The sequence below is a fragment of the Geotrypetes seraphini genome, chromosome 17 (genome assembly GCF_902459505.1).
Source record: "Geotrypetes seraphini chromosome 17, aGeoSer1.1, whole genome shotgun sequence".
In the NCBI taxonomy this organism is placed as follows: Eukaryota; Metazoa; Chordata; class Amphibia; order Gymnophiona; family Dermophiidae; genus Geotrypetes; species Geotrypetes seraphini.
In genome coordinates, this window is record NC_047100.1 from 22,539,339 (window position 1) to 22,560,544 (window position 21,206).

General features: G+C 44.9%; 1 protein-coding gene across 10 annotated transcripts in view; it reads right to left on the reverse strand.

Annotated features, from left to right (window-relative positions):
- ADAMTS9 (ADAM metallopeptidase with thrombospondin type 1 motif 9) overlaps positions 1–21,206 on the reverse strand; it is a 385,044-nt gene that overhangs the window by 112,265 nt on the left and 251,573 nt on the right. For 9 of the 10 annotated variants that reach the window (XM_033926508.1, XM_033926507.1, XM_033926504.1 and 6 more), the window contains 3 exons: positions 17,640–17,781; positions 16,042–16,149; positions 9,446–9,591 (listed from right to left, as the gene is read on the reverse strand). In XM_033926508.1, coding sequence (XP_033782399.1) covers positions 9,446–9,591; positions 16,042–16,149; positions 17,640–17,781 — 396 coding nt within the window. The remainder of the gene's footprint in view (positions 1–9,445; positions 9,592–16,041; positions 16,150–17,639; positions 17,782–21,206) is intronic. The other variant, XM_033926502.1, reaches the window with a different exon arrangement.

Sequence of the window (21,206 nt, forward strand, 5' to 3'; positions counted from 1 at the left end):
TCGACTCCATAGGCATCGCCGGACAAGTACTAACCTGGCTCACAGGCTTCCTAAAAAACCGAACCTACCAAGTCCATAATGACGGAACCTTCTCCCACACATGGAGCAACCCCTGCGGAGTCCCCCAGGGCTCCCCCCTATCCCCGTCACTATTCAATATCTACATGGCATCACTGGGACACATGTTATCGAACCGTAACCTGAAATCCTATATCTACGCGGATGACATTACAATCATCATACCCATCACCTCACTGTCACATGAGACAGAACAATTCATCTCAACTGTCCTCACCATGGTAGAAAACTGGACCACTCGCTTCAAACTGAAACTAAACCCAGAAAAAACCAAGTTCTTCCTTGCAAGTCCCAACCACAAACTAACATCCACCACCCTGCATCTTAATGGCTTAACATATCCAATCAACTCTTCTATAAAAATCCTCGGAGTCATCTTGGACCGATGCCTCACTTTAGAAGAACACACTAACACCCAGGTCAAAAAATGTTTTTCCACCCTGTGGAAACTCCGCTCCATCAAACATTACTTTGATTTTCCCACCTTCAGATTGCTGGTCCAATCCCTAATTCTAAACTCCCTGGATTACTGCAATATCATATATCTGGGCTCCTACAAGAAAACAATTAAACGACTACGACTTATTCAGAATACCGCAGTCCGCCTCATCTACGGGCTCAAAAAATCAGACCACATCAGCCCTTTCTACAGGAAACTTCACTGGCTACCGTTCGAAGCAAGGATCATCTTCAAATTCGCCTGCCTCTGCTTCAAAACCCTAACTGGCTCAGCCCCGATATACCTTTCACGCCACTTCACCTTCCCAGGCTCTAACTGTACACGCAATGCACACCTGTTTGCCTACCCCTCCCCAAAAGGATGCATCCACAAAAGATTCTTCGACAAAACCCTCTCTTTCCAAGCTGGCAAATGGAATGACTGCCTGTCCACTCTCATCTCTCTTGCCCCAACTTATCAATCCTTCAGGAAATCTCTAAAAACATACCTCTTTGATAAATTCCTCTAACCCCCCGTCCCCCCGACCAAACTAATAATCCCTTGCCTCCCTCCCTATCCTTCCCCTCCCCCCATGCAACAATTATTGGATCATTTTGTAATTGTCACTGGTTTATACCATATAATTGTTAACTAATTCTCTGCACCTACATTGTATAAATCGCTCTGAACTGTTTTTCGATATGCTGTAACCTCGATGTAACTTCGCTATAACTAAGCTGTAACTTCGCTGTAAATGTACAGTCTCTTATCCTGTAAACCGCTCTGAACTGTTTTGTGGTATTGCGGTATAAAAAATAAAGTTATTATTATTATTATTATTATTATTATTACAACAAAGAAAAATGGGGAAACCGGATGAACCAAAGTGAAAACAATCCACCGATGAAAACAAAAACTGTGGATACAGATGTTCTGGAGATAATTTATTAAACACTGACATATAAAACCATGAAAATTCAATTAAAAAAGTACAATGATAAAAATCCAACCGGACCCTTCACGGTCCGTGTTTCGGCGTACACGCCTTCCTCAGGGGTCCAATGATTTGCAACCTCACATATAAAGAATTGGACCGAAATCAGTCTATTGTCTTTAAACGTGTGAGCAAAGAACACCGCAGACAAGCTGAAGTAGGAAAAAAAAAATGCATTGTTCGCCGAAACACAGACCGTGTAGAGTCCGGTTGGATTTTTATCACAGTATTTTTTATCATTGTACTTTTTTAATTGAATTTTCATGGTTTTATATGTCAGTGTTTAATAAATTATCTCCAGAACATCTGTATCCACAGTTTTTGTTTTCGTTTTCATCGTTGTCAACAAGTAGAAATGTTCCCTGAATCTCTTTGGGGTTCATTTACCAATACGTGAAATACTGCATTCATATTACTAAGTACTGCCTAACTAGCGGAAATCATTCAGAAAAAGAAGGCCCAGCTTCTCGAAAACTCCTTAATAACCTAGCGGTTGATATCCAAAAGAACTTCTGCAGTTAGCACTAGATGCCAACTGATGCATAATTTTAGGCCACACATTGACTGATAGCTAGTCAAAAATTATTCATATAAGAACAGGAGAATGGAGAATTGAAAAAATCGCTTTCGTACACCTAGCCCTCGGATTTCTCATTTATATGTTCTTTAATCCAGATGAAATTCAAAATGATAGAAAAGTTATCCACATAATGATATTTCTGGATAGGTTTATCCATATATTAGAACTGCTCAAATAGCAGCCTTAAATTAAATGGCTAAGTTACTTGTTTAAGTGTAGGACCTCATATTCAGTTGTTCTACCTCAATATTTATTTATTTATTCAATTTTCTATACCATTCTCCCAGGAGAGCGCAAAATGGTTTACATTCATTTATTCAGGTACTTGAGCATTTTCCCCTGTCTGTCCTGGTGGGCTCACAATCTATCTAATGTCCTTGGGTAAAAGGGGGATTAAATAACTTGCCCAGAATCACAGGGAGCAGCATGGGTTTGAATCCACAACCTCGGGATTCTGAGGCTGTAGCTTTAACTACTGCGCCACTCTAGAAATCAAAATGTAGTAAAAGTGAGCCAAGTATAAGGCAATCAAGACATTGCGACATCACTGATGAGGTTGGCTCTCAGGCATTGGTGGAATGAGGCATTATGATGTCACAATACCAGCTCTGGTTATCAGAGGCTGAAATTTTTCACACTATTTATTCAATTTTCTATATTATTCTCCCAGGGCAGCTCAGAATGGTTTACATGGATTTATTTAGCATTTTTCCCTGTCTGTCCCAGTGGGCTCACAATCTATATAATGTACCTGGGGCAATGGGGGGGGGGGAATTAAATGACTTGCCCAGAGTCACAAGGAGCAGCGTGGGTTTGAACCCACAACCTCAGGGTGCTGAGGCTATAGCTTTAACCACTACACCACACAGCCCCCCCACCTGAATGGTCCATCCAGTTTGCCTTGTAATCACACGCGTTACAATTTTTCTTTGTTATTTCTGGGCCATAGACCTTAGAAGTCCTCCCGGTACTGTCCTTAGGTTCCAACTACTGGAGTTGCTGTTGGAGCTCACTCCAACCTACCCAAACCATCTCCTTTGTGCGATCCAGACCGTGAAAGTTAACCCTTTCATATTCTAATTAGCGATCCGCTGTGTTCATTCCATGCTTTCTTGAATTCCATCACAGTTTTCCTCGCCACCACCTCCCTCGGGAGGGCATTCCAGGCATCCACCACCCAGTGGCGTAGTAAAGGGGGGGCGAGGGGGCGATCCGCTCCGGGCGCCATGCCACTCCCCTTCCCCCGTACCTCTAGTTGTTCACCACCATGAGCGCAACAACTTCATTGCGTTCCTCGCGATCGCGTCAGCTCTCCCGCTGACGTCATTTCCGAGTGCCGCACGTAGGAAGTGACAACAGTGGGAGAGCCTCCGGGATCGCAAAGAGCGCGTTGAAGTTGTTACTCACAACAGTGAACAGGATACGGGGGAAGGGGGGCACGCAGGCACAGCAGGGGGAATCGGGGAAGGAGCGGTGGGAGCGGAGACAAGGGCAGGGGAGGGGCGCCTCTCACCCTCGCTATGCCACTGCCACCACCCTCTCCTTGAAAAAGAATTTCCTAACTACCCCTCAACCTCAATTTATGTCCTGAAGACTCCAAATATCCACCACCTTTTCAATCAGAGTTTCCCTTTCTTTATCTTAAACCTATTTTTCTATGGAAGATTGAACTTTCCCAGACTTTTATTCTATCACCATTGCCCCAACAATTACAGGTTGATAAAACCATCATTTATTTATTTTTTTTTTTTACAATCACTTTCTGGCAGTTGAAACTGATTCTCACATTAACAAGAAGACGTGGACACAACTAGGGTTGCCAGATTTCCTCTCTGAAAAAAAACAGGACACCTGTCCCCACCCCTTCCTGCCCCAGAACTCCTCCGTTCTGCCTCTAGCTCCGCCCCCAAACAAACCTCCCCGAGCTTGAAGGTCACATTTGGAAGCCTTCACACATGCCCAGACACAATGACATCACATGCATACGTACGTGCGTATGATGTCATCATGGAGACGGCAGCGCATGTGCAAAGGCTTCCAGGCACAGGATTTCCAAAACCCGGGCAATCTTCTGAGTTTTGGAAATCCCTCTTTTTGGAAAAACAGGACATTTCCGTGTTTTCCTGGACATATGGTAACCCTAGACACAACCAAACACGATCAATAGATGCTTTGTTAACTCAGCCAGCTCGCTGAACACAAAATCCATTTAGCAGCAAGTCATTTTACTGTAATGTAACACTGAGACCCACATGCACTCTCCAAAGAAAGGAAAATTGAGAAAAACTCTTTCATATACCTGGCCCTCTGACTTTAATCTAGAAGAAATTCAAATTGATAGAACAGTACAAGGGCTAAGGATGTGACAGGGACAAATCAGACAATCCATGCTTCCTAAGGCAATTCAATCTGCATAGGGTTACCAGACATCCAGAAAAATCCGGACATGTCCTCGTTTAACAGGACCCTCCGGGTGCCCAGAGGGATTTCCAAAACCCGGCAGTTTGTCCAGGTTTTGGAAGTCCCTGACCTCAGGGCCTTTGTCTGGAGGGTGCGTGCGCCATGTGCGGATGCGGACGCGATGACATAATATATGTGCGTGCGTGCGCAGGACATCGCTGCGTTGATGTTCACAAATACGTAGACGCGGTCCTGAGCTCGGGGAGATTTGTGCGGGGGCGGGGCTGGGGTTGGAACAGGGTGAAGCTGTAGGCGGAGCAGGGTGGGACCAAGTGTTCCCTTTTTTTTTTTTTTTTTATATAGAGCAAATCTGGCGACCCTAAATCTGCACATATAAGCAAGGCACTCTTTGGACAACGGCACACTCAGGGGGCATCGTCGCTTCCACATGCAGGTGCCGACACCTCCACATTGAAGCTGTTGTATCCATGCCAGGGCCGGACTGATAATACGGGGACCCGGCCAGTGCCCAAGAGCCCAGAGCGGTCGGGAGCCCAGTGCGGCCTGCTCTCAATTCATCCCGCCCCCTTCCGACATAACTTCTTAGTTCAGCAAGGATGAGATGAAGCGGAGAGCAGTCCGTGTTGGTGGCAGACAGCTGAAGGGAATGGGAGGGGGCCCGGAAGTCTCATGCTTGATCCCTGCTATTATTTGAAAAATGGCAGCAAATGCATTGGCAGATCCTTTTTTTAAAATACCACCAGAACTAGAGGCTGTCCACATTCCAAGCTCCGCATCTCGGGCTTTACTAGCTAATTATCATAATTGGAATTTTTAATTAGGGTCTTTAAAGAGGGAATGCTTATGCAGTTGTTCATTTAACAGTTTCGCCAAACGGGTTAATGCTGATGGGTGTCAAACTGCTGCAAAATGGATTTCTCTAATGTCATTATGTGTATTCTTAGCTACTTAATCTCATCACTAAAGTTATGAAGTTAGCATTGATTGATGGAAAATAGCCACATTAACACATGGTTTTCTAAGGCATGCCTGCTGGAACAAGTTCTCAAAAGGACAAAAAAGGAGAAAAGAAAGTAAAGAAATTGAGAAGAAAGCTTCTCATCTGGGGTGACTTATGGGGTTAGGAAGCAATTCCCTTTCATCTGAAGTTTATGGGTTTCGGTGCAGCGTTTTAACCACCCTTCAGATCAATCAGAAAATGGCTGGAATTGATGGGCAATTGGCCGCCTTGTAAGGGAAGCTCCTGAAGCAGTGGAGAAGTGTGTGTGTGTGTGTGTGTACGTGTATGTGTAGGTGCTTATGTGCATCTTATTTATTTAGATTTCTATCCCGTTCTCCTGGGAGCTCAGAACGGGTTACAATTGACATTCACAGTAAAGTTACAGGACAATAAAATAATAGGCATTTGAAGAAGAGACAGGGGAGAAGACGTAGAGAGAGAAGGGGAGGGGGAGCAAGGGGAGCACGGGAAGGGAGGAGGCAAGAGGAGGGCAGAGATGGGGGAGCGGCAGGGGCGCAAGGAGTTAGAGGAAGGGGAGCAGGGAACAGAAGAGGGAGGAGAGAGGAGAAAGGAAGGGGAGCTAGGAGGAGGATGTCCTTTAGCACTGTTCAATTGAAGAGATGAGTCTTCAGCGTTTTCCTAAAGATCATCAGTGAGTCTTGTGATCTTATCTGGGCAGGCAATTGGTTCCAAAGATGGAGGATGTAGTGGCTATATGAGTGTTTATGAGCTGCTTCCATCTGGAGAGATCTTCCTGCAGGGATGTATAGTCATTTCTTGGCTTGAGAGCAGAGTGGCTGGGCGGAAGTATATTAAGAACATAAGAAGTTGCCTCCGCTGAGGCAGATCGGAGGTCCATCTCGCCCAGCGGTCCGCTCCCGCGGCGGCCCATCAGGCCTATTGCCTGTGCAGTGGTCCTTGACTATTTCTATAACCTACCTCTACTCCTATCTGTACCCCTCAATCCCTTTGTCCTCTATTGAGGGAGTTTGGATGTGATGTACTCAGGGCGATGAGGTGGAATCTCTCTGTTTGTGTATGCATGATCAAAAAATACAGTGAATGTTTAAACAACAACAACAAAAAAATATTACCGTAAAAGACACATTGCCATGAATCCCCCTCAAAAGACTCCCCATCGTTTCCCACACACTTATCCAATCATTCTTGCCACTTTCTGAAGCAGTTCTGGAAGTTCTCTTTCGCGAGTGTCTTTAGTTGTGCTGTCACAGCTGCCTCGATGTCCTGAATCGATTCAAAACGTTCACCTTTCATGGCCATTTTGACTTTGGGGGAGAGCCAGAAGTCTCACGGTACCAGATCCGGTGAATAAGGTGGACGAGGACATACCGTAATGTTTTTTATTTGACAGAAATTGCCGTACTAGAAGCGATGTGTGGCCCGGAGCGTTATCACGATGAAAACAGCCTAAGGCAGGGGGTCTCGAAGTCCCTCCTTGAGGGCCGCAATCCAGTCAGGTTTTCTGGATTTCCCCAATGAATATGCATTGAAAGCAGTGCATGCACATAGGATCTGAAATCTTGAAAACCCGACTGGATTGCGGCCCTCAAGGAGAGACTTTGAGATCCCTGGCCTAAGGGGATGTGATGCAGTATCATATGATGTACTCCTGGAGGAACTCTGCATAACATCGTGCATCTTTGAATTATTGGGGGGGGGGGGGGGGTTGTATTGTAGTTTAAAATAATTATTACTCAAAGACAATGATTATATTATCAAATAAAATATGTCAAATTTTAAAATATGGTATTTTGAACCTTTTTGCACAGAATTCTCCACTACTCTTTAGAATCTGTGTGTGTGCAACTTAATTCTGGCCACTAGGTGTCACTGTTATGCAATGGCTGAGATCCCTTCCTCAAAACAAGGAACTATGAGCATCTTTTCTCTGCAATAATTCCAACTCTGGCCAACTTGAGAAGCAGAAACTGGACTCCGGATTTTTTTTTTTTTACTCCTTAGATGTTTCAAATCGCACATAGTTCAAAATTGCTCATGCACTGTCAAATACAGTCTAAATTCATGTATATTTAACAAAAAGCAATGGCTAACTGTCAGCCCTCCCTTTTACTAAGCCACGGTAGAATTCCTCTGAGCATTAGAGAATTTAACGCCCCGGGTCACGGTAGAAACCTCAGTAAAAGAGGGCCTGTACTAGCAGTAGCTTCCAAATGACGGAGAAATTGCAAACATGCAACAAGCACACGCCAGGTGTAATGATTTGCTTATCAGAAAAATGAAGACAACTATCTCACAGTCTCTGCTTAACCAAACACGTACATAGGGCAGCAGTAGAGAGATAAGTAACCAAAAAAGACAGTCACTCGGAAATCTTGAACTAGTTACACTAATCTAATCTTTGATTTTTTTTTATACCAATTCATGCCAACAGGAGGGCTTGACTTGGTTAACAAAACATTAATAAAATTATAGAGGAGATTAGAGCAGAAACTATGCCCCTCTTTTACAAAGGTGCGATATGCTTTTTACCGCGCGCTAAATATTATATTACGCTACGCACACGCTAAAGCGTGCATGTTATCTTATGGACGCGTCAGCGGTTAGCACATGTGTTGATTCAGCCCGCGCTAAATCCGCACTAGAACGCTTAGTGCACCTTTGTAAAAGAGGCCCTATATCTTTTTAAGTCAGAATTTTATCTTTTATGATTGATTATTAGAAAAAGAAGGATCGTTAGTAAATTTCTGAAATATGTCTTCAGTACTTTATGAAAAGTGGGCAGATGAGAGAGAACTCTAATTATAGAAGGAAGGTCATGCCAAACTTTTACGAATAAAAAAGAAAATGATCGACAAAAATTGCCCCTAGTTTTTTTTTTAACCGTGGGAAGGCCACGTTTATATTTCTGAGAGCTCCTAGAATTAGAGATTTCTCGTGAATTAAATGAGACAGGAACCAAAGGAGAAAAAAACACCATTATAGGATTTTGAAAATTACAGTTGCACATTTAAATTAAACAGGAAGCCTTTCTTGTAATTATCGTATTTCATCTATACTTGCCCATTGTTTTCGTGCCTAGTCCAAATTTGTCTCGTCAATATGCCCTTGTAAGTCTCCCCCTTATTTTTAACGATGTAAAATGCTTAGAATGTATGATAGGCGTTTCAAGAAATTTTAATAAAAATTGGATCTCAGTAAAGGCGTCACATGGGCATATTTATGTTTACCATGTATCAGTTAGCCGCCGTATTCTGGATAAGTTTTACCCTCCTCAAATTACATTTACTTAAACAAGCATAAAGCGAGCTGCCATAGTCCAACTGAGATAAAATAATGGCCTAAACCAAAACTGCAAAATGTTGCAGAAAAAAAAAATAAGATGACGTACTCTTCTAAGCATCTCTATACTCGGCTTTGGGCCTTAGTCCTTTATAGCAGAAGTCATATCATTTATTTTGAATACCAGAACCAGTGACGTAGTGAGGGTAGATGGCGCTGGGGCAGTAGCACCCCACTGCACCCTCCTCTCTGCCCCCCGCCACACTCGCGCCCTCCCCTTACCTCGCCAGCATGGGCAGCTCCTCCGACCTGCTACTTGCGCTGGTGTTGGCTTTCCCTTTGATGTCACTTCCTGGTCCTGTGACTAGGAAGTGATTTCAAAGGGGAGCCAGGCCAGCATGAGCAGCAGGCCATAGAAGTTGCTTGCGCTAGGGAAGATTTTTAAAGAGGTACGGGGTGGGGGGGGGGGGGGAAGAAGGGAGAGCGTGAGTATGGCATTGAGGGGGGGGACGGAGAGGTGCTGACACCCCATGAAGATGATGCCTAGGGCAGTCCATCCCCCTCCCTTACTACGCTACTGACCAGAAGTGAGGAAACAGCAGCATTTATATAACTAATAAACGTTATTAATGGTTTCCTTTGAAATGATTAATTAAAAGCCACTCTACTTACTCTGGTCTGTTGCACTCTCGGGCTGCCGTCTTAATGCCACCTCCACAGGATCTCGAACAAGCTCCAAAGGGGCTCCATGCTCCCCATGCTCCATCGGTTACCAGGGCCTCCTGTTCTTTGTCCACACAAACTCCAAATCTGCAGTGCTGTTGGTAGCCAAAGAGTTTAGTGAATTCCTCTAGTGGAAAATAGCAATTTAGAAAAAGAAACCAATTATCAAGTACTGCTATTTTTGTTCAAGCTTCCCCCCCCCCTTTAAACAGACATTTAAGCCTGGCATTTATATTATGTATAATTCAATCATGGATGACCTCGATAAGAAAATGACCTTCCGAGCCATAAACTAAAACCAGAGAATACTTGGATCCAATGTACGAAAGGTATATTAAAATTAAAACACATGCTCATATACTGTTGGGTTAATGTTAACGTATCCGCATATGCTAAATATCCCACATATCATGCGCAAAGGGCTCCAGCATTGACTGCAAGCTCTTTAAGTATGATTTTCAGTGTAGTTCCTACCAGAGGATAATAGAAAACTGTCAGCATGACATACTCCATTGGGTGGCCATTTTCTCAGCTTTTATCCCACATGCCCGCCTTCCTCTCTGCCCCCCCCCTGGCTCTTTCTCCGCTCCCTACTACTGCAGACACACGTCTCTTCCTTTCCTTCGTACCTCTTTAACATTCGTGGCGCAAGCAGCAACCCTAACCTGCTGCTCGCGCCGGCTCTTCCTCCGACGTCACATCCTGGACCTAGAAAGTGACGTCAGAGGAAGAGCCAACGCTAGCGCGAGCAGCAGGCCGGGGTGGCTGCTAACACCAGGAACATTAAAGAGGTACGGGAGAAGAGAGGGGGCATGCGTGCACAGCAGGAGGGGCTGGGGAAGGAATGTATGGGGTGGGGGCAGAGAAGAGGGCGGGGAGGGGCGCCTCTCACCCTCGCTATGCCACTGGGCGTGGCCATGGACATGTCAGGGGTGTTGTGAAACGCTGCAGGTAGAATTGTAGAATATGGCCTCAGAGCATCTAACTTGAGTGCCAGAATTTGTACCAGATTTCAGCAGGGGCTTAAGGTTAGGGCAAGAATTGGCACTAAGGGGCAAATTCTATAAAGAAGCGTATGCTGCCATCTGCAAAATTTTATATTTGTTTTACTCAGGTGTCTATTAGAAAATGACTCCAGTTTGAAAAGAGAAAAATGGACACGTTCTTCTGTAAGATCTCTAACGCACCAGAGAAGGATGAAAAACGTGTCAATGAAAACGTGTTAACGAAATTCCACAGAGACACGACACAGATTAGGGCTGGGAGGAAGAAGGGGATTGAGCTGGAATACGCAGAACAACAGAGAAGGTTTTAAAACTGGGAGACCAGTGGTTCATGTGTGGGAGGAAGAAAATGATAATGCAAATATGAATCTGTTAGTTCATATGATAAATATAAGATTATAGAAAAGGGAGGCTGACAAGGAGAATTTGAAAAAAAAAAAAAAAAAAGAACTGGTTTCCATGACAGCAGCAACATAAAGTCTGTCGGGGAGAGGAATTCTAAGGGCGTTAGTTGTTTGGATGCAAACATTTGATTAGAAAATTAAAAGTCAATTGGTTTACAAGGGATCACGTGCCCTTAACAGAGAGAATTGGTTTCCATGACAGCAGGCAATAACCAGTTCATTCTCCAAGGACGACTGTTCTGCTCACTTGCCCGTTAACTCAATTTTCTTGTTAATCTTAACAATACATTTTAATGTTTCGTTTTTGCAAGGACAAGAGCACCTATTCACATTAGACTCTGAAAAGCTCAAAATGGCTTCATTTACGGGCACAGAAACACCGAGGTCAACATTTAGCTGCTTGCTCGGCCCCGACTGTACTAAGGTAGTGAACAACCTGTGGTATCAGATTATTGCAGGTTGCAGACTAGTGTGGTAAAGGAATAATGGAGCTTGTGAGCCATCACATTGGGCGCTGGTGCTGCCATAAGACCAAAAATGTATGTAGGCCTATAAAGATGGTTATGGGCTCTTTGAGGGGGCGAGGAGATATGACTGGTGGGCCATTTAGGGTCACTGGTGTTTGTGATCGGGGAATGATCGGGGTGAGGATTGTGATTGGGGGGAGTGGGACAGCACTGACTCCTTTAGGCTGGGGTAATTTTAACGTCATTTAACGCCTGTAATGCAACTTGCCCATATGCATCCAGTGCATTCTGCTTTTTTACATAGTAATGAGCTGCTTTACATGCGTTTGCACAAATTTGCATCTCTTTAACATGGAAATATCACCACAGTGGAGCAAGGCAAGCTGCATTAAAGCTGGAGCCAAACCAGATCCTTCATCCTGCAGCATCCGCCCATGCAGAGGCGGAACGCTGCAGCAGTCTATTATAGTTATTGCTGCCGGCACCTGGCAGAAAAAAACAGGTTTTTGTGGACCAGGGCACTCAGAAAGGGCAAAGAAGTGATGCTAGACTAACAGGGAAAGAGATGGACTTGAAGGGGAGGGGGTGGCAAAGATGCTGGGCTCGCATGGCAGCTGAGAGAACCACTGGCCTAGTTTAATTTATGGGTTGGTGACGTCAAGGGTGTTTTTGTGCCCTTTAGCATCAACGCCCTGGGCCAGAGCCTCGCCTGGTCCACAGGTTAAGCCAGCTCTGATGTCTGCTTCCTAACTTGTATGGTGCTTCTTAGAGTCAAATAAAAATGAAGAAATCCTCTTCCTGACCTTACTTTACACACACTAACGTTACTGCATAAACCAACACATCACCGCTTGAGTGCTTTTAGACAGTGTGATCGGCATGAAGCCCAGCTGGCTTAATCCACACTGATCACGATTTGGGCTGCAGCTACAGAAAACAGCTGCCTACAGCTGTGTTCCCTAAAGTAAACTGCTCTGTGGAAGCTTTACTCTCACTTACCTAATGCCCCTAACCTTCAGCCCATTTAAGGGCCTCTTTCCAGGAACAAGCATGTCTATTAACAGAACGGCTATAGTAACAAGCCTGAAATACAGCCCCCTACCTTTCCTCTAATGAGTTTGAGGTGAACTCCGCTTGGATTTCAGAAATGTGTGAAGCTCCCTTTTGCACAGGACATTAAGGCAGAAATTGAAAGGGCCAGTCGGGACATTCAAAGTCCTCCGAGTATTTCTCCAAAGGCTCCGCCTTCAGAATTTTTTTGAAAAATATTTCGTTATATCGCTTCGACATTGTGACATTATATCTATGTTACTCGAATGTTTTAATGCGTGCATATTAAGGTTTATCATTTGCATTGTGCTGATATTCTGAGTAACATATTTATGTCATATGAATGTTCTCCCAAGCTGCCTATTATGGTATATTTCTGCTCCATGAATGCTCTACTGTTTCAATACATATATTTCCGATACTGTATCATGGCATTGCTATTACAGTGGTGCCTCGCATAAGGAACGCCTCGCACAACGAACGCTGCACACAACGAACTTCATGTCTTGATTCACACAACGAACTTCATTTCACACAACGAACTTCGTTTCACACAACGAACTTCGTTTCACACAACGAAGTCGCCCGAGCTGCCGATGTATTGCATCCTTCCGCGCAGGCACTGCAGGCAGTCGTTAGTCACTGCGCTTAACTGCCCTCTCTCACTGTATACAGTCGTCCTTTTAAGATAAACTCAATATTTTTTATATATCATGGCTTCTAAAAAAAGCAGGAAGGTGATTTCTGTTGAAATGAAACGGGAAATAATTAGAAGGAGTGAATGTGGGGTAAAACAGTGTGACCTCGTCAAAGAGTTTGGCCTCAGCAAGACCACCATTTTCACCATTTTGACAAATTTATCTTTTTTTATGTCATCTTAGCATATTTTATGCTGCAGAACAAATTATTTTTTTTAACATGTATTGTTATGGGAAAACGCGTTTCACATAACGAACTTTTCGCATAACAAACTTGCTCCTGGAACGAATTAAGTTCGTTGTGTGAGGCACCACTGTACTAGGATCTAATTTGCTTATCTCCAACTTTACCTCATTGGTTGACATTTTATGCTTACATTTGGTCAATTTTCTATTGTTACCCTGTAAAATTATAAGTTGTTAATAATTCCCAATAATTAAACAAAATATACACCGTTGTACTGCAAACTGTGTGCCTCCTGAGATTTCAGGTGGGCCGCGACACACCGGGGAGAAGGAGATTCGCCGGTGCAGGCCGACTGCCTACAGGACGTGTCTCTTACAGAGAGAGGCACATCCTGCAGATAGTCGGTGCCTCTCCTTCTCCCTGGCACCTCTCCTACTCTCTGCACCTCTCTTTTTGACACCCCCCCCCCCCCCCACTGCCGGCTGAAGGCCCCTTCTGCAGTGTTTTTGCACACGCGCAGACGTTGCTACGACGACATCATGCGTGGGTGTGACATCATCCCGGCAACGCATGCACACTTCCAGGTGCCCTCCAGCCGTGGCCACCTGTCCAGTGTGCCGCGGCTGGAAATAGTTTGCGAGACACTGGAATACGCAACGTGTTTGCTGGCACATAGAGCGGAGCATTGATTTCACAAACCGTGTTGTAAGAAGGAACGGAATAACTCAGATCTTATATATGTAAGCTCTTGCAACTGCGTGTCTAAATATCAGAGCACCGTGGAGCCAATTAAGGAATCTCTTCAGAGAGGCAGTTCATAAATCCCAATATATAAATAACAAGGGGGCCTACAAAAGAAGTGACAGTAGAGGCTTATGTGCTAACGGGAAAATTAGTGTGTGGCCATTAATGATAAAAACAAAAAAACAAAAAAACAACGGGAATTCACGGCAGCCATTCTGATGACGACTCTGCATGGGGCAAGAGCTTAGGAAGATCGCTCCTGCCCCGCTTCACCGCTAGACCACCAGGTAAAATTCCGGGGACGCAGGAGGGAGGCAGGGAAGGGTCAAAGCCAGCAGAGAAGTTATTCGCGATTTTTCACCCTTCGCGGTCCGGCTCTGCACCTAACCCCCGTGAATACCAAGGGAGAAGTGTATAGACTTTTCCTCCTATATCTCTGGACTGGTAGCACATTTTGAAAACCAGACTCCCCATAAGTTTCCAGGGGGAGACGAATTCATGATATTATCCATCAAGGGTTAAAACAGAAAGTGGCAGCACAGACCGATCTTCAGAACATCTCTTCATTTGGATTTCAATACTCAACCCACTAGACCAGGGATCTCAAAGTCCCTCCTTGAGGGCCGCAATCCAGCTGGGTTTTCAGGATTTCCCCAATGAATATGCATGAGATCTATGTGCATGCACTGCTTTCAATGCATTTTCATTGGGGAAATCCTGAAAACCCGACTGGAATACGGCTCTCGAGGACCGGAGTTCCCTACCCCTGAACTAATAACTTCGTTTAGTATAGGGATCTCAAAGTCCCTCCTTGAGGGCCGCAATCCAGTCGGGTTTTCAGGATTTCCCCAATGAATATGCATGAGATCTATGTGCATGCGCTTTCAATGCATATTCATTGGAGGAAATCCTGAAAGCCCGACTGGAATACGGCTCTCGAGGACCGGAGTTCCCTACCCCTGAACTAATAACTTCGTTTAGTACAGGGATCTCAAAGTCCCTCCTTGAGGGCCGCAGTCCAGTCGGGTTTTCAGGATTTCCCCAATGAATATGCATGAGATCTATGTGCATGCGCTGCTTTCAATGCATATTCATTGGAGGAAATCCTGAAAGCCCGACTGGAATACGGCTCTCGAGGACCGGAGTTCCCTACCCCTGAACTAATAACTTTGTTTAGTACAGGGATCTCAAAGTCCCTCCTTGAGGGCCGCAATCCAGTCGGGTTTTCAGGATTTCCCCAATGAATATGCATGAGATCTATGTGCATGCACTGCTTTCAATGCATTTTCATTGGGGAAATCCTGAAAACCCGACTGGATTGCGGCCCTCAAGGAGGGACTTTGAGATCCCTGCACTAGACCACAGACTATCAATTGTGTGGGAACCCCCCACACACACACACACACATGGCGTTTCTTTTATGGAAAGCAACATTCATGTTTTATCACTGCAGCAATCATCTCTCAGCCAGACTTTCTGAGTAATTAAAGCTCTCCAGCTGGGGCAGCACATTCAGAAAACGGCCAACATGCTATCAATTATTAAATGCAAAGCCTGAGAATTATTTCCTAAAAGAGAGAGACCTCGCACCGACATGCGACTCAACTGCAAGGCAGCAAAAGTCGACATTACAGAAATTTAAGACTTGGTAAAAACCTCCACGGACATTCTTCACCCGATGTCTGCTTAGCAAGAAACTGTCCAGGATGTTGACATTTGGAAACTACTAATTTACAGCGTCACACACAAGAGCAATAATGAGTGGGAAAATCCTCTGTTATCAACGTTTCGTGAAGGCTTTTATTTCTCCAAACTAACATTAGCGTTTAGAAGAGATTGTATTTCAAAGGCCAAATGGTGACATCGGACCATATGACCACTGGCAACTTGGCAGAGGAACGAGAACTGTTAACATGGACTCTGTGGCTTGTAATAGTGTTCAGACCTCTGTGGAAAAAAAATAAAATACCAATGGAGTGTTTGGCTCTGACCTTTCCAGGATCACAATCAGTCCCATCGGCCCAAGGAGTGTGTTGAGTTCTGCAGCCTTTGTGTGGTCCCTCCATATTAATGCACCAAAGTCGCCGACATTGCATCTGCTTAATTTCGTACAAAAAAAACAAAAAAAAAAAACTACAAATAAATAGAAACACTACACATTTCATAACTATTTACTAACTTCCAGATTTGGTTGACAACTTAAGATGCCCGTGCAAATTAACTGGCTCGTGAGCCAATTAACTGCAATAAACTGATGTTTGCTATCCCTGGCGTTATTAATTAAATGCAACAAGCATAAAAACAAAAGGAATTGACCCCAAAATATCCACAAAGAAGAAAATCCAGAGAAAACCAAAAAAAAACTCTGCGCAGTGACGATGTTCCCAAATGGACTTTATTTGAAAGTATCAAAGTTCCAAAGCTACACTGAAATCATCCACATAAAATAATTCCATCCACATAAAAGTAAATCATCCACATAAGAGCCTTAAAGGACCTGGTCCACTAGAGATACAGGACCCAACACGGTCTCACTTCCGGCTCACCACACAATTGTTTCCTACGTACTCACCTTTATAGGACCCCTGAAGAAGACTTTTTGTCGAAACGCGGACCATGTTGGGTCCTGTATCCCTAGTGGACTAGGTCCTTTAAGGCTCTTATGTGGATGATTTTTATGTGGATGGAATTATTTTATGTGGATGATTTCAGTGTACCTTTGGAACTTTGATACTTTCAAATAAAGTCCATTTGGGAACATCGTCACTCCACAGAGTTTTTTTGGTTTTCTCGTTATTAATTAAATATTTGCATGCACATCTTCCTGAGCACAATTCCGTAACCCCATGTGCCTAAATACCCTAGTGCAGTGGTTCCCATCCCTGTCCTGGAGGACTACCAGGCCAATCGGGTTTTCAGGATAGCCCTAATGAATATGCATGGAGCTGATTTGCATGCCTCTATTATCTGCTGATCTCTCTCATGCATATTCATTAGGGCTTTCCTAAAAACCCGACTGGCCTGGTGGTCCTCCAGGACAGGATTGGGAACCAGTGCCCTAGTGAGCAACTGAAGAGGGGTCATGGGTAGGGGCAGAGCAGGGCCGTTCTGAAAAATTGGGCTTGGCGTTATAGAACAGTGCCGTTCCCATGCGCAAATGCCAAGCGTTGGGCGCTAAAATTATATCCGTTAAACCAGTCCGCAAATAAAATGCATTTCTTATCATTTGTATAGAATTTTTTTTGTTGTTCATTTTATACGTTACTTATTCCTTTTAAATAGGGTTAAAGCAAAAGCTTTGCTAAATGTTGATTATTTTTGGACTAAGGGTTGAGGGATTAATTTCAGAGATGGGGGAGGGGGGGCGACACCAGGAGTTTTCAGCTGGGGGGACTTGGGGAGCCCCACCAGCACATTAGAGATGCTCCACTGCTGGGTGAGCTGTGCCCACCAGTCGCTACTGTATCATATATAGCCAAAAGCAGTTGAAATAATATTGCATTCTGAATAATTTATATAGCAGAGCTATCCCATAACATATTTAGCATATTTGATGGTATATTATAAAAACATAATCAATGGTACTAACCATATAAGGGCACACCTGAGCTCCTGGTCCGTAAATTAACTCACATTGTTTATTAACATTGTACATAAGACCCGGAAGCTGTTGTGGCAATACATAGGTCCTAGAGATGGGCTCATCAAGTAAACATTCCCCATAACCAGTGCTAGAACAAAGTATAAAAGAGAGCACAGTAAAAGTATTGCATACTAGACAAAACCCTTCCTTTTAACAAATTGCATGAAGAAGATTTATTTATTAGGATTTATTTATCACCTTTTGGAAGAAATTCTCCCAAGGCAGAGTACATGTTATGGCATAAGAACATAAAGAGTTGCTGAAGGTCAGACAAATCCAGTATCCTGTTCCCAACAGTGGCCAATTCAGGTCACAAGTACATGACAAGATCCCAAAAGAGTAAAACTGATTTTATGCTGCTTATCCTAGAAATAAGCAGTGGATGTTCCCAAGTCTATCGTAATAATGGCATATGGACTTATTTTTTAGGAAAAAAAAAAAATATATATATATATATATATTTTTTTTTTTTTTTTCAAATATTTTTTAAACCTCGCTAAGCTAACTGCTTTCATACAACATCAAAAGAATGCACATTACAACATCTTGACATGCACTAACGGGGACAAGCAAGTTTATGTAGATAAGCTTAAAGACTTAGAGAGAGAGCCTTGTCTTAGCTAAAGTCTTTCTCAGAGTGCATTCCAGACTGTTGGGGGGCTACTGCTGAGAAGGCTTGCTATTGGGAGTTACATCCTGTGCTTCCCTTAGGAGAGAATGTAGTAAGGGATGTTCCTTGGGAAGGCTTTAGAGACAGCATATGTGGAGGAGGGCTATACAATACGCATCACACAAATTTTAACATACATACAAAAATATCACTTAGTGCAGTGTGCACTAAAGCTCAGATTCTATAAAAGACATCTAGGCACCTAGACTGGCCCACCTAGTCGATCTAGGTTGCCCAATTTAATTGCTGTACTTTAAAAAGCTTAATTAGTGCCAATAACAAGAAAGTAGCACTTCATAATCGACTTAGAGCGACTAAGATGATAAAGGGGATGGAACTCCTCTCGTATGAGGAAAGACTAAAAAGGTTTGGGCTCTTCAGCTTGGAAACGAGACGGCGGAGGGGAGATAGGATTGAAGTCTACAAAATCCGTCAAAAATTACAAAGACTAGGGGACACTCGATGAAACTGCAGGGAAATACTTTTAAAAGCAATAGGAGGAAATTTTTCTCACTCAGAGAATAGTTAAGCTCTGGAACGCGTTGCCAGAGACGGTGACGGGGCGGTGAAAGAGACGGCGGGGGCGGTGACGGGACGGTGAAGGGGACGTCAGAGACAGGGACGGGGCGGTGAAGGGACCAGCGGGGACGGGGCGGTGAAAGAGACGGCGGGGGGCGGTGAAGGGGACGTCAGAGACAGGGACGGGGCGGTGAAGGGACCAGCGGGGACGGGGCGGTGAAAGAGACGGTGGGGGCGGTGAAGGGGACGTAAGAGACAGGGACGGGGCGGAGAAAGGACCAGCGGGGACGGGGCGGTGAAAGAGACGGCGGGGGCGGTGAAGGGGACGTCAGAGACAGGGACGGGGCGGTGAAAGGACCAGCGGGGACGGGGCGGTGAAAGAGACGGCGGGGGCGGTGAAGGGGACGTCAGAGACAGGGACGGGGCGGTGAAAGGACCAGCGGGGACGGGGCGGTGAAAGAGACGGCGGGGGCGGTGAAGGGGACGTCAGAGACAGGGACGGGGCGGTGAAGGGACCAGCGGGGACGGGGCGGTGAAAGAGACGGCGGGGGCGGTGAAGGGGACGGCAGAGACAGGGACGGGGCGGTGAAAGGACCAGCGGGGACGGGGCGGTGAAAGAGACGGCGGGGGCGGTGAAGGGGACGGCAGAGACAGGGACGGGGCGGTGAAGGGACCAGCGGGGACGGGGCGGTGAAAGAGACGGCGGGGGCGGTGAAGGGGACGGCAGAGACAGGGACGGGGCGGTGAAAGGACCAGCGGGGACGGGGCGGTGAAAGAGACGGCGGGGGCGGTGAAGGGGACGGCAGAGACAGGGACGGGGTGGTGAAAGGACCAGCGGGGACGGGGCGGTGCAGTGGATGGTGGTCCGGGGACGGGGACAGAATTTTTCCCCGTGTCATTCTCTACTCAGGACTTTAAACAGTGATCTAAGAACTTCTTCACATATTGTGTAGGAGATAAGGTAAGGGGAGGAGCCATGCTCTTAATATGGCGTTTGCACTACTTTGATTTTCTTGTTCAATAGAAATTGTTTCTGCTAAAATATTGCTAACAATTTAGCCAAAGATTTCTTAAGCTTCACACAAGGGCCAATTAAACGAAGAGCACAAAATCAGCTTTTAGTAAATTCTTACTATCAATTTTGCATGTCTATCTTTTTAGTCCAGTCTATCTTAGCTATTTTTTTCTAAAAGGAATAGTAAAACCGCACAGATGTTTTGAAAACTAGCCCCTTTTGTTAATTTAGATTTTCTGTTCTCTTAAAGTATTAAGTTACCACTTACTGTAAACCGAGTTGAGCTCCATTTGGTTGACAACCCGGTCTAGAAAACTACGTTTGAGTGTAGTTTAGTTAGTTTTGCCAGTGTGATATATCAAATACCTAATAAACTGTTACCGTCAAACTAATACCGTGTTCCCAATCATTTGTCTGTATATAGAGACTACTAATATTGAACCAGCAGCCAATTTAAATCTAGTTTTCCTTTTTTTATTTTTTTTTAATGTCTAAAAGCTCTGGAAACACTGAAGGTTTTCATTCTGGGAAAATCTATTTATTCATAAAAGAGCTTGTAAATCCCAAGTCCCTCAACAGGGAGTCGATTTTTTTCTGTATGTTTTTAAACAACGTATCACATCTGTTTGGCATGGTTTTACAAACAGATTTGTTTAGTTTCCCTTCTTAAGCTCACACAATCCTCATCAATACCACAAAGAGAGCATTTTTGGGGGGGGTTTTTTTGTTTAAAGTTGTAAGCTCATCTGGAAAATAGCACAAATGCACTAGCTTGAAGTCTTGGATGCAGAGTAGAGGTCTGCACGGGAACGGGGATCGTGGGAATCCCGCGGGGGTCCCGCGGGAATCCCCCCTAACCAACGGGACTCCCACGGGGACCCCCCTCTAGCCAACGGGACTCCCACGGGGATGAAAGGCTTTGGAAGCAGGGTTCGTCCATATAAGATAATGGACACGTCAGCCTTAGTAAAAGAGGGGGTTTATAAGTTAATTACCTGAACAGAAAACAAAAAAAGAGTTCCACCAAAGAGATTCCACAAGGAAAACAGCAGCGCAAACACAGAAATAATTGCTGCTTTTTATGGGGACGGGCGGGGATGGAGTTAATTCCTTGTGGGGATGAGTGGAGACGGAGAGGATCCTGGCGGGGATGGGTGGGGACGGAGAGGATACTGGTGGGGACGGAGAGGATCCTGGTGGGGATGGGTGGGGACGGAGAGGATCCTGGTGGGGACGGAGAGGATCCTGGTGGGGACGGAGAGGATCCTGATGGGAACGGGTGGGGACAGAGAGGATCCTGACGGGAACG